This window comes from Suricata suricatta, chromosome 1 (assembly GCF_006229205.1).
Source record: "Suricata suricatta isolate VVHF042 chromosome 1, meerkat_22Aug2017_6uvM2_HiC, whole genome shotgun sequence".
Classification (NCBI taxonomy): Eukaryota; Metazoa; Chordata; class Mammalia; order Carnivora; family Herpestidae; genus Suricata; species Suricata suricatta.
This window is the reverse complement of record NC_043700.1, coordinates 28,395,730-28,409,208: the sequence shown is the minus strand read 5'-3', so window position 1 is coordinate 28,409,208 and position 13,479 is coordinate 28,395,730. Positions and strand designations below refer to the sequence as shown.

The 13,479-nt window shown below is 38.3% G+C and overlaps 1 protein-coding gene across 1 annotated transcript in view; it reads right to left on the bottom strand.

Annotated features, from left to right (window-relative positions):
• The window catches only part of NRG1 (neuregulin 1), a 149,733-nt gene extending 137,360 nt beyond the window's left edge, over nucleotides 1-12,373 (bottom strand). Inside the window, exons 1-2 of the mRNA XM_029935804.1 lie at nucleotides 11,981-12,373; nucleotides 9,638-9,688 (exon numbers count right to left, since the gene is read on the bottom strand). Of these exons, the coding sequence (XP_029791664.1) occupies nucleotides 9,638-9,688; nucleotides 11,981-12,017 (88 nt within the window). The 5' untranslated portion in view covers nucleotides 12,018-12,373. The remainder of the gene's footprint in view (nucleotides 1-9,637; nucleotides 9,689-11,980) is intronic.
• Nucleotides 12,374-13,479: the final 1,106 nt, after the last annotated feature.

Below are 13,479 nucleotides of genomic sequence, written 5' to 3'. Positions count from 1 at the left end.
TTTCAAAACCCTACTTAGGGCAAAGTAATTTCTGATTCCTCTTAATCTTACTTGGCCTGTTACATTTAATGGTAAATCATAGATTTTCATCATCTTTTTAAGTGAGATAAATTTCAGAATTCTGATTTCTTGTTAAAATTATTGAGCTTTATACATAAAGCAGAAACAATTGGCCACTTAAAAAAAAGAGACAATAAATTTAAAAAACCCTTACCCAAATAATATTTCCTTTTAAATCACATGCTACAGAATGGCTAAGTGTATTCTATCTTAAGCAATATTATTTAAAAACAACCTGATTTAAAAATCTGTTCCCCGTATTCTACTTTGTATCATGAGTATGTGTCATTACACACAAGTGGCACGATTAACCACAATTAACCTTTCCACTTTACTGCAAACTACTTCCGCCCGAGGACTATTCTTGATTTCATCTCCCCCAACCTTCTCCCCCTTCAAGAAATACACATCACAGTCCCTACATTATGCTGGAGCCCTATGGGAAATAGATTATGAACTATGCACTTATTTTAATCAAAGAGAGAGAAAGTTCTCAGTGATCTAAGATTCAAATAGCAAAAACAGGGCCATCAAATTTTAATTTTACATTTACCACTCACTTGCTATTTGACCTAAGTTGTCACTTGGCCTATCCCAATATTTTATATTTTACAATTTTTAATATTTAATTGAAGGGATTAATGGCCCAAATTCCTTTTAAAAAGGAAAAGAAATACTGAGGAAATTTCTTATCATGGCCAAAAAAAACAGTCCTGCAATATTTAACACAGCCCGTCTCTGTCCCTGTCTCTCCTCTATCTCTCTATCAGTCTCTCTTAATTTCTCTTTGTCCCATTTTTTTAAAAAGCTTGAGGGGCGCCTGGGTGGCTCAGTCGGTTAAGCCTCCGACTTCAGCTCAGGTCAGATCTCATGTTTGTGGGTTCAAGCCCCGCATCAGGCTCTGTGCTGACAGCTAGCTCAGAGCCTGGAGCCTGTTTCGGATTCTGTGTCTCCTTCTCTCTCTGTCCCTCCCCCTCTCATGCTCTGTCTCTCTCTGTATCAAAAATAAATAAAACACTAAAAAAAAATTTTTTTTTAATAAAAAATAAATAAAAAGCTTGATATTCACGAAGAAGAGACCCTGGAATATCAGAGCAATGAACAAAACAATAGCTTATATGTGATGAATAAAATCAACCTAAACACCAAATCTCTAAGTAAGAGACAGTCATGGACTTGAATGGAGATGAGCACAGCTGTAGACTCCAACCCACAAGGACCACAGAATTGCTTTTTAAGATTTTGCTGACTTCTGGTAGACTGAGAGATGAAAGGAAAAGTGCCATTCCAGCAGTTCTTTGACAATTAGTTGAACTATGAATACACAGTTATTAAAAATTGAATTAAATTCTCAAGCACCTTGTATGGTAGATGCATTATAATACGAGCAGGGCAGGGAAGAGTAGGATTTGCCCACAGATGAACTAGTGGAGACATTATTTCCTCTAGGTTTCAGTGGTGATGTCTATGAGGCTGATAAAGCTTCAACAGGTGTGATTTCACACTTCACCATGACCTGCTGAGTTTTCTGCACAGTATTAAATGAAATGGGCTAAGCATGTTTCTTTTCCTTTTCTTATTGTTAAAAAGGAAAGAAAGAAAGAAACTAATCAGTATGCAATTACTCTGGTGAAAGCAACTAGTAATTTTTCAAAAACTACTTAATCAGAGATTTCTTAATAAAAGAAGCCAGATCAAATGGACTTTGACTTCTAACTCCAAAGTCAGAACATTTTACATATTTCAAAAATGCTTCCCATGCATTCTAATGTGAAAATGGTAACTCACTTTTTTTATTCTTTTCTACTTTTTTCAGAAAAGCGTATGTTTTTGGATGAAAAAAATAAGGCATTTTAAAGAACGATCAAGTAGTCAGTTCACAGGTTCTAATAGAGAGTCTTTAAAGATATTTCAATTGTCTTCAGTTTTATTTTCTTTAAAAGTTCTGCTTTAATCTGGTCTGCCCAACTAAACAATGTGCAGTAACATCTATTTTTAGTTTTCCTTTAAAATTCTCTGAGCTGTGTTTTCCCTTGTTCTTCTAAAGTGGTTTGCTCATCAGCCACAGAGGACTGGGCTGCCCCCTGTCTAGCCCACCCTGCCCTTCCATAGGTACACAACCTTCCCCCCTGTAATGAACCTATACCATGCAGTTCCCTTGGGGCTAAGCCCATCTGCCTCACTAACTCAAACACACACACCAGTGGACATCTGACCTGGCCCCTGCTCGACTCAGTCATTAATCTCCCTGGATACCATAACCATTTTAGGAGCAGGCACATGATACAAGTAGAGCCAATCACATTCCTCCTTAAATTTTGCTGTGTGCATAAGGAGTGGACTTTCTCTTCTTTTTAGATTAGGAGCTGAGGGGTTATAGGCTTAGATACCAGCACTTCTCTCCTCATCAGATGGACAAAACCCACGGAGAATGAAGCTACCATTTGTAGAGAAGCAAAGCACAAAGGCTGAGAAACGATTCTATTATAGCACTGATGCATCTGGATCAAAATGAGCCAGTTATGTAAGCCAACATACCCACTTTATACTTAAGCCCTCTGGGGTTAAATTTCTATCGCTTGTAGTCAATACTCTTAAATCACGATCTATATTTCTTATTTTGCTGCTGCTTTATCATGTTGTTCGCTATCCCTTCCTCTGTCTTACTCCTCCCCCGACCCGAGGGAGTGAGCTGCCTCCTAGAGCACCCAGGGGCTAATTTAAAGGCTTCTATTCCCATCTTCTTATTTCTCAGATCCCCAGATAACTTGAAAAAACAACTAAAGAATTAAGAAAATCACCAAATTTATTAAAACCTTCCTAGCTCTGTTCTAGATGCTTTCTCAATATCCATTTCTCTGTCCATTCTCTTCCCTCTACTTCACCATTTAAAAATTAAAACTGTTTATCTATAATCCACTTCATTGCTCCATCCCAAATGACTAAAAACACTTACTATAGTTTTACTACTCTGAAAACAGAGGGGAAAAAGATGTCCTTCCCTCTTCCAGCTGATATACAAAAAGACTAATTTTCTTAATGTTAAAGAGAATATTTCAGTAAAAATCTCTCAAAAGAATAAAATGCAAACAAACAATCATTCCAAGTCTGATCATTTTCTACTCATGAATTTTGGTACCATACAAATCATTTTCAGGATTTAAGATATCACATAATAATTAAGCAGTAGTTAGCCTGGGATAAGGCAGTGCATTTGTCTGAAACATAAACTACTGCTGAGGAAGATATGCCTGTTTGATGAAGATCACACTCCCATCAGCACTATGGCTCTAAGATTATCCCCATCTCTGTAAAATAGCATATTTGGAAATCTACCACATCATCCTCAAAGTAACAAAGCTGTTACTTTGTTACAGCAAGTCACTGTAATAATTGTAGACCAACAGTTTTGCTTCCTTTTACAGTATCAAACCCTTGAATTGTGTTGCCAATAACTAAGGGCTTGCCTGTCCATTTTATTACCTTGTAGTTTGTGGAAAGTGTATTGCTTCAATAAAAGCTGGCTTTGGGATAACTGGAACAAATGTGATTATATTCCTGGAATCTTCAGAAAAACTGCATCTTGATGCCTTTTTTTTAAGGCTCTCCCTTAAGCTGGCTGTATGGATACCATAAAAATTTGTAATAAAAGACCATAAGATTTGTTGGGGCGCCTGGGTAGCTGGTTAAGTGTCCTACCCTTGATCTCATATCAGGTCATGATCTCACAGTTTGTGAGTTTGAGTCCTGCATCAGGCTCTGAACTGACAGTACACAGCCTGCTTGGGATTCTCTCTCCCTGCTCCTACCGACTCTCCCAACCCCCTTGCCATGCATGCGCGCTCTCTCTCTCTCCCAAATAAATAAACTTAAAAAAACAAAAAGACCATAAGATTTGCAATCGGAAGATTCGGGTTTAAATTTCTGCTCTACCACCTTAGTTTTTGAATTTGGACATGTCAGAATATCTCAGCCTCAACCCCTCAACTGACAAATGGGACAGAATCTAGGTCACAGAGTTCTTGTGTGAATAAATGACGCCACATATAAAAATATGGCTTATAAAATATACAGTAGAATGCAAATATCAGTTATTTTTATATACACAGCACATCCACATTTACGGTTTATTCCATGGTTCTAAAGAATAATTCTGTAAAAGTTTAATTTCAACTGAATACACAAGGTTCATTATAATTTCGTTATAAGCTTGATCACAAGTTTTGAGATCATCTCCTCCAGTAGTGGAAGGTAATGAGAGACAGTGAATGACTTTGGAAGGTCAAAAGCAGCACTGAAGAATCATATAACAAGTTGTAGGTGCTACATTAAGAAAAAAGTAAGATATGCTCACTTACAAAATGAAGGAACTGAACGTGAAGGCAATAGCTTGCCTGAGCCCAGGAATGGCTGTGATACACACGTTCGTGCTTTTGCTCCCAGACCCTGATTGCCCTACGGATCGGTAAGTGTCTAGGCAATTAGAAACATGGAAGTAACACCGGCTGGACAACTTCCTTTTTAAATTATTCTCTTATTGCCATATGATGCATGGGAATTTGTTCGTCATTCTCCACAATGGAGCCACCACACCCTTGAAAGTGTCATGTTTCTGGAAACCTGGAAACACCATCTGCATTCCACTGGAAGTGGCTCTCCGACGGTGACAGGGCAGATTTCATATTTTGCCACCAATAAAGATCTGAAATTGAAATGCCCTTTTCCCAGCTGAGAACCATTTAACAAAGGTTCAGGCAGTTTCCTCCACCATTAAAGCAGGTAAGTCAGTTACAGCTGTGCGTGGAATGTAACTCTCACCAATGGACCAGTGGACTTGGCCCAATCTAATCAATACGTATCACTGTGCTGCTCCCAAGTGAAAATGCTGTATCTCATTATAACAAAAATATCCTGCAGACAAAGGAGATTCTTCCCTTTCAGCGAGCTCTTTTAGGTGCCAAATTAAAGACTGAATTGTCCATTTCATTCAGAGGTTTCAAAGAGGACTTCCGGGATAAGTTCCTTTGAAATGCAGCCTTAGCTGAGAACATGTCATATTTTGAAAAGACGCAGTGATTTCCTAGCACAGATCTTCCAGCATCATCATTTAGAATGCAGATAATTAGCTCCTTCCCTCCTCCAAAAATAAAGATACTTTCCTACATTGTTCAAATGAGATGTAAGGCCACCTTTAGTTACCATTCTCTCTTTAGAGCCAAGTGGCTTTTCTAGTTATGGCTCTCCCCACAGAGAGGGGAGACCACCTTAAAGCAAAGCTGTGCTAAATGGTTTACATTAATTTTTCTACATTAGGCTTCCAATACACATTTGAGACAAACAAGATAATACAGACCTTGAAACTGAGTCTCAGGGAGGTTAACAACTTGCCTAAGAATTGCCCACTAATTGCAGCACTTGTATTCAGACTTAGGAGCATGTGACCACCCAAGCTGGGTGTTGTCCCATTTCGCCTCGCTGCCTGCCATGCATTGATGGGTGACATACAGATCGTATGGGCTCAGCTGGTCCCAGGCCATACATTTACCTTAAGCTGCCACCCAAACTCCCAATCCAGTCTGTGTCAAAGATTAACTTTGCAGTCCACCCACAGGATCGCATTCCTTTTAATATTAAAAGGCTTTTTCTTTGAGGCAATAAAACCCCATGTATCATAGCAGGCTACTGTATTGCCTAGATTTGAATTCGGCTTGTACGACTTCAGACAAGACAGATCAGCCTCATCATCTGAAAACTGGATTAAGGTTTTGTGAGGATCATGAGTTATAATCCATGCAAATCACCGAGCACAGTGCCTGATACACAGAAAGTCTTCAATAGATGTATGCTATCATTATTATTATTTACTGTTATTATTAATTGAAATACTTACTACTATTTAAGACTATTTTCCAGAAACTTATCTTTATTATTCCAATAACTGTCTATCAGACTTTTCATTTTTATTTCCTTCATTTATATATTAAATTAGAATGAATGGTTCTTAATTCGGTAAAGCGGGTGGTATAATAATTGTACTTTTTTATAGCATTCAATAAAATTCTGGGAAACATAGGGTCACAGGCAGCTGACACTTCAGAGAAAAAGAATTCAGGTTTGTTCTAAGCAGTCCTTTGTACCTTTTTTGCTGATCCCATGTAAAGAAGGAAGTACTAACGGTAAAGTGTCCTACTAACGGTTTTGTTCACATTCTTCTCCTTATGCAATATCACTTATGTGTATGTAATAGGACACTCATTCAGCAAATTATACATTTCAAGACACAGATGCCTCACTTACCAAAAATAGGTAAATAAAATAAAGGAAAATAATGTTAATCTTTACCAGGAGATTATTATAAGACACTTCTTGAAAACTTTATAAATTAATAGATTCACTCTAAAAATAGTGAATATACAATGCAAATTTCAATTCTTTCTTCAAACAAGAAATAAAGACACAGGAGGCAATAAATGATAAACAAATCCTTTAAAACCTCCAGTCAAGAATAACTGCTTAGTGGCACCTGGGTGGCTCAGTCAGTTAAGCATCTGACTTTGACTCAGGTCATGATCTCATGGCTTATGAGTTCGAGCCCCACATTGGGCTCTTTGCTGACAGCTCAGAGTCTAGAGCCTGCTTCAGATTCTGTGTCTCTCTCCCTCTCTACACCTCCCCAACTCATGCTCTCTCTCTCTCAAAAATAAACATTAAATAATTTTTAAGAGAACAAATGCTTTATTGTTACAACTATTAAAGAGTATTTAAAAATTAAGATTTAAAAAAAATGTTAAAACATTTCTGACTCATATTGAATAACTAACATGAGAAAAATGCTTATTATACTTTAAGTAGATAGAGGAAGGGTAAATAAATAGAAAGCCAGAATGAAAAACACTGATTAGAAGAATATATACTAAAATATTAGCAACAGTATTTCAGATAGGTAAGTGGGCAATTCTTATTTTCTTCTTTTTGTTTTTTCTATTCCAACAGGAGTTAGAGACGACAAAGGCAGAACTTTGAGGGCAGGCATGCTGAGGGAAGGCTTTGGAGAAAAGCAGGAAGTCAGAAGAAAAGATGGAGAGTTCCAAGCAGGGCCAAGGACATAATGTAACACTGCTGAACCCTCCCAAGTTTTACTCGGCAGTGAGATGCCCTCATCACAGGACTGGCAGTAGGGGACGCTTCCCCGTAGAGGTGTGCACATTTGTACCTAAAGAACAGAAGAGTAACAGGGCTCCCTGACCCCAAAAGCACATAACACATAACAGTAACACATAACAGGTTTGCTGAATCCACACTCTTCAGAAAGGCTTTTCAAAGTGTACATAGAACACACAAATGCCAAGAGTTCAAAGACCGTAGCCCCACACAGACTTGATTACACCTCAATAGCACAGTTCAGTTTTCATGTACGGAGATTTACTGGTGTCTCCTTTCTGGCTGAAACGAAGTGAAAAGAAACCTGTTCTTCGGGGCTGATTATTTCTGACCCGTGTGAACTTTCCCAAGGTCTTCGATTCTTAGATATTGTTTGAATGTTTAAGTTCCGCTTATTGCTATTTCCTCCAGTTTCCCCTGCAGCTTTTACTAGATGGAGCTGTGCTGACATCACAGCCTTCTGCAATGCGGGGTTCTGGGGATGCTGCCCACAGATGAGTTGAGTGCCTCACACCACTCTCACTGTTCTAACCAAGACTAGACTTAGGATCCTGCCACTATTGGTTGTATTTTCAAATTAGAGAGCCTATTTTCATGAGAATAAAAAAAATATGTAGGCATTAATCAATTCCACAGCATTTACTGAGAGTCTAGCATGAACTGGGAAGGAGAGATGCATGAAAATGAAACACTGAAATATTTTAACATGATAGCGAAATACAAAGCCTCTTTCTTCATCGAAAACCTTTACCAAACAACAGGAACTAACTCTGCTGAGAGTTAGAGATCAGATTTCAAAATTATTTCTCTCTCACCAGTATTGCAATGAATACAAATGTGAACTGAGAGATTCATTTCAGTTCCCTAAAGCTCTAGAAAACCCAAAGAAGTATTTCTTCTATTCTAAGGCTGCTCGGATCTGCTTAAGGATAGCATCCATTGCCCTATTAGTGATAGCGTGAGGGTTCCGATGACAAGAGTTCCAATAACTTCATTCAATGAATCATGCAGGGCAGAAACTGTTCCCAGACAAAATGCCAAAAGGAAAAATCCAGTATTTGCCCTTGTATAATAAACACTCAAACATCTAAAACAAAGCTCCACATGATTCCTTAATGCTAGTCAGCTAAAATCTATATAATTACACTAATCTTTTTATAACTAGAATTAAATAACAAATATCCCAAACTCCCCAGAAGGGATTATCATTTCAGACTATGTAATGAGTATCGTTAGAAGACAGAAGAAGCCAATTTAGTCCTCTCTAGTATTTTATCTCCTGTTTGATCTCCCTAGACTTCGGCCATCAATCTAGTTAAATGATGCTTTATCTATCTAAAATATAGTCAAAACATCATACTTCTTGCAATAAGAGATACGTTTACATCATATTGTTACAGTTGTGGTACCATCAACCCAATGGGAAAGGCTTTAGGATCAAACTAGATCTGTTACAACAGACGGAGGAAACAACTAAAGTCGCCAAATGGACAGACCTTCTTGCAAGTGGTCCCTACTATGCTGAGAGCTAAAGGAAATCATTCCTTAAACACACCCTCTGGGCTGGAGCAGAATCACTGGGGACGTCTATTTATTGAAGAGCTTATCAAACTGAGAAATAGCTTTAAATAAAGAACTAAAATAAGGGAGAGAATAACTGTAATTAGAGGCTTTATTTTCAAGGTCTGATAAATTCCCCCGCTGGATATCAAAACGTAATTCTATGCCATTCACGATTCATAAGTATCAAAACTATTTTCACTAGTACTTGCTAATTTCTTAAGTTCCCCTGACAGGGCACAAAGCACCAATCAATCTAACCGTGCACAATTCCATAAGCACAAAGCACATTTCACATTAAACAGATGAAAACCAATCTGAGATCTTGCCTGGGGATTTGCTTTCAAGCATTCTCATAATTAGTCACTTGCTATCAAATTTGAATTAAGGGCATCTATATATAGTTTTCTTACTCTGTCACAACAGACTTTACATGGGAACAGGGGAGCTTTACAAGAGGCCCCTAACAGCTGGGTATCAGCTGAGTATCAGACCTCAGGCAATGGCTGAAGGCATCAAGACACACTAAAAACAACCAACCGTATTCTCTATGGCTCACCTAGAACCAGGCCTCGGAGGTTTGGTAGTCATTTTTCAACATTCAAATATACTACATTATAAAACCACCACACACGTCATGTCTTCTAATATCCATATGTATCTTAGGGGGAGAGGATATAGAGCCCATCCTAAGCATAGCAAGGGGCCATTCCTTTCCAAAGAGCAAATACTATCTGCTCCTGAACTTGACGGGCTGTTCCTCAGTAAGGGCAGAGGCGAGACAGGAACACGATCTTCAGAAGCAGGTACTGTTTTAGGTTAAAAACTAGTGAATGTAATATTTAAATATACTTACATGAAGAAGTATTTGCTCCTTCTGTTGATACTGATATTCTAATGGGAGACTCTATAAAACAAAGAAGTGAAATGAGCCTTTATTGAGTCATGCTGCTTGCATTCTTAAATCAGAAATTTGCCAGGCTTGAAGATCATCCAGAAAAAGGACTAGAAAACAGTACAACAGAGATGCTGAAGCGTTTCAAAGCCAGAGGAAGATACATACAATATTCAAAGACCAACAGAGGACCACGGAGTCCAAAGACTCTTTTGAAAGGGATGAAAATGGACTCAGTCCCCCTGTGAGGATACCCTATGTACCAACTGCTGTATGACCCTCCTAGAAACATCACTCTGGGCAGATCCTGACTCTGAGTCAGATGGATAATTCCTTGCCTCAAGTGCGGCCTCGATATTAAGAACTATCCCCATACTCAGAGAGAATGAAAGTCAACTTTCATGCATAGAGGGGAAAAGAATAAGGAAAGTATTCTCAGGCAATATGGACTGCATAAACATCCTGACCAAACATGGTGCTAAATAACATCCATACAAGACCCACAGGAGCAATTACGTTAGGATTAAACAAAACATACTAAAGGAATTCATAATGTACAATCACTGGAGATGTATGGTAGCATGAGTCTCTTAGGTATCAAGCATAAAGAGGGAAGACTGGTATTTAAAGACAGAGCATAAAACATAACACATGCAGGAAAAAAAGCATGGGACCTAAGGGTTTGTATTAGTCAGAGAGAAGAACAATTTAGTATCAAAGAGGGATTGAAATTCAGCAGCCAGAAGATTATGAAGAGTCAAGTCATATATCAGAAAATAAGAGTTACAGTCACTGCAAATTCCCAAGATAAACACAGCATAGTGAAAAGCCCAGCTTCCTAACAGTATCTACTAGAGTCAGACAGGGAAGTCCCTTCTGGTAAAGGAATGCCTGAATGGAATGGGAAGAAAATTCAGGTGACTCAACAACTTTTCTCTTTCTGTTTGTTCTTTTTATCTCTCTGTTTCCTCCTCTGTCTCTCTCTCTCTCTCTCCTCTCTCTCTCTCTCTTTCTTTCTGTTACTTGGAGAAGCATAACCCTCTTAGGCTCCAGGATCATCCTGCCCCACAACACAGATATGTACATCTTTATGTAGAACACATGAATATGCCCTAAACATGGCCAAAGCAGTCTAGGATACAGGGAAATTTAGCTCTTATGATCCTGAAACAATGGGTTTGAAGGAAAGAGGAGAAATTGGTGAAGGTAAGTGAAAAAAAAAAAAAAAAGGCTGTGATCGATAATATGGCCTCCTTAAGTTTCAACAAGGTACAAGCCCATAATGCAGGAAATCAATGAAGCCGAAACATTAAGCATGGGGTAATGGGAAGGAATACTGAGCTGAAAGGCTCTGCTCTCCTACTTACTGAGATATGGGACTTAACATTTCTAATGCTTCAATTTTCTCATCTGCACAAAGAAGAAAAATAATGTCTCGTTTTGCACATCTTTTGTGATTACCAGATGAGATGCAAAAATCTTTGTGAACTGTAAGGTATTATGCAAAAACATGTTATCATTATACCTCTGAAGTGAGTTTTGAATCTAGGTCTCTAAAAACTTGCTTCTACCTAAATGTGAATTTTTCAAAGTTCCAAGGTCCTGTTCACCATAGAATAACAGAGCATAAGGAATATAAAATTGAAAAAAATTAAATTCACAGCAGAGTAAATTCAAAGCTAGTGGAGAAAGAAAGGAATTATGGGTATACATGCATTAGTACAGTAGTAGAGTTGGGTTATAAGTAGCTAATATCTGCCCAGATTCTAACTGCTACCAACAAATACTATAGGCAAGTAAGAAATAAAACAAGCCAAAAAAAAAAAAAAAAAAACCCAACAACATTTGAAAAATTCAGGCTTATAACAGTGCTTTCTGTAAGTTTAGTGACCCACAACTGATCATTAGGAGCCCGGAGGTCAGAGATTAGACACGGACACATTACCCAGGATTAAACTGCGAGAGATGAGAGAGAACAGAAGCAGCTAAGAGAAGCACCTATAAAGATCATATAAACTGAATGTATAACCCAGATGTCTTCTTTAGTGCTCTAACATCACTAAGTTGTATCTAGACATTTCTTTTTCCCATGCATGCCTTTCAGGCCCAACTTCAGAAATACAGCAAGAACTGTACTCCTTTAAGTAAAATCCAAAGTGGTAAAATGAACTGGAGAAAACGTTAGAGCAGAAAGCAAGAACGGTTGCAACTTGGATGCAGAAGGGGGTCTGATTAGTAGAAGGGGCAGCCAGCAGTTATGTCTGTCGTCTGGTTAGTAAAATTTGTGGAGCTAATTTTCCTTACCTGAAGACACATATGCTCTTTCAGTTGAGGTTGGCATGCCTGTGCTGATCTCTGCAAAAAGAAAAGGTGATAGGAGATTATGATGTATGATCAGGAGGCCGGGAGCCACTTCCACAGCCTGCCTTCAAACTGTAAGAGTGTAAAGGAAGAAAGTATTGCAAGAGGGTGATGAAAACCCAGGCTTTAGCCACCCTGAAAGAGAGAAATGAAAAAAAAAAAAAGACTGTCCAGGGAAGTAGTTCCTTTTTCTTGGGCAAAGAACACAAGATGAGCTGTGCTGGAGTAGGTAAGGAGAATTTCCTGCTCCCACTGCGTCAGTGATGGGGACTACACATTCAGCAAAAAGGCTGTGGGTTCCTTCTCAGAAAGGAAGACAGAGCAGAAGTACCAAAAAAAAAAAAAAAAATCAAAGTTTCAGGATCAAAGCTGTGGTCAGAATTTTTTAGTTATGAGTCTTTCAAGAGTTACATTTTTGTTCAAAAACAAAAGCAAGCGACGTTTCTACTTGGGATTGGTGAAAGAGATTGAGTTCCAGCATCGAAATCTACAGAACATTCCCAATGGTAATCAAGAGGGGTGCCTTATAGGAGAGACTTTGAGCTACTCTGGGCAGGGCACCGAGGAAGTAGGCAGCTCCCAGGCCAAGGGGATGAAGAAGAAACTGCATCCTTCTGGACAAACCATTACCATGGGGATCACGAGAGTTGTGTTCAAACTTTGACTTGCTCTCAGTTGGCTTTATAATGGAGCAAAGGACGATTACACTGACCAATTCTATCCTCTTTCTGTCCTTCTGCACAGGGTTTTAGTTGTTAAGATCTAGTATATTCAATAAGGCACAGTTTTATGAAGCCTGGAAAGATGTAGTGATACAATAATGAGTATCACTCAACTTCACTGTTTGTATAATTATTGTTAAATGACTTAATGACATTTCAATATTTACTGTTTACTAACCAGGACAAACAGGCAAGTCGAATCTGTTGCAAGATATATATATGTGTGTGTCTGTGTGTGTATATATATATATATATATATATATATATATATATATATATAGTAATATATAGTAGCTACCAAATATATATTATATATATATTACTAGTAGTGACCAAATCCTAAACAAGTCATATATGTTATCATATAGATCTGAATCTATTAAACATGGAGTTAGAAATGTTCATGGTCAATGCAATCATCCTTAAATAAAGATTTGGCCATTTAGGGTTTCCATAGTGGGACTAGTCCAGGAGGCAAGCAGGATGAATTTTAAGTGGCAACATTTCTTCAACTTGAAGAAGCCTCTATTGCCTCTTCTGCCCATGACAGCAGCCTCTATTGCCTCTTCTGCCCACGACAAATGGGACCAAGAGACAGGAATCAGAATGTGAGGCTGTATGATGTCCTTTGGGCTTTCTCAAGCAGCAGGAACTGAAGAAGATATTCTTGATTGGTATTGCACCATATCTGTATAACATGGCCACAGCTAACTGTTTTGA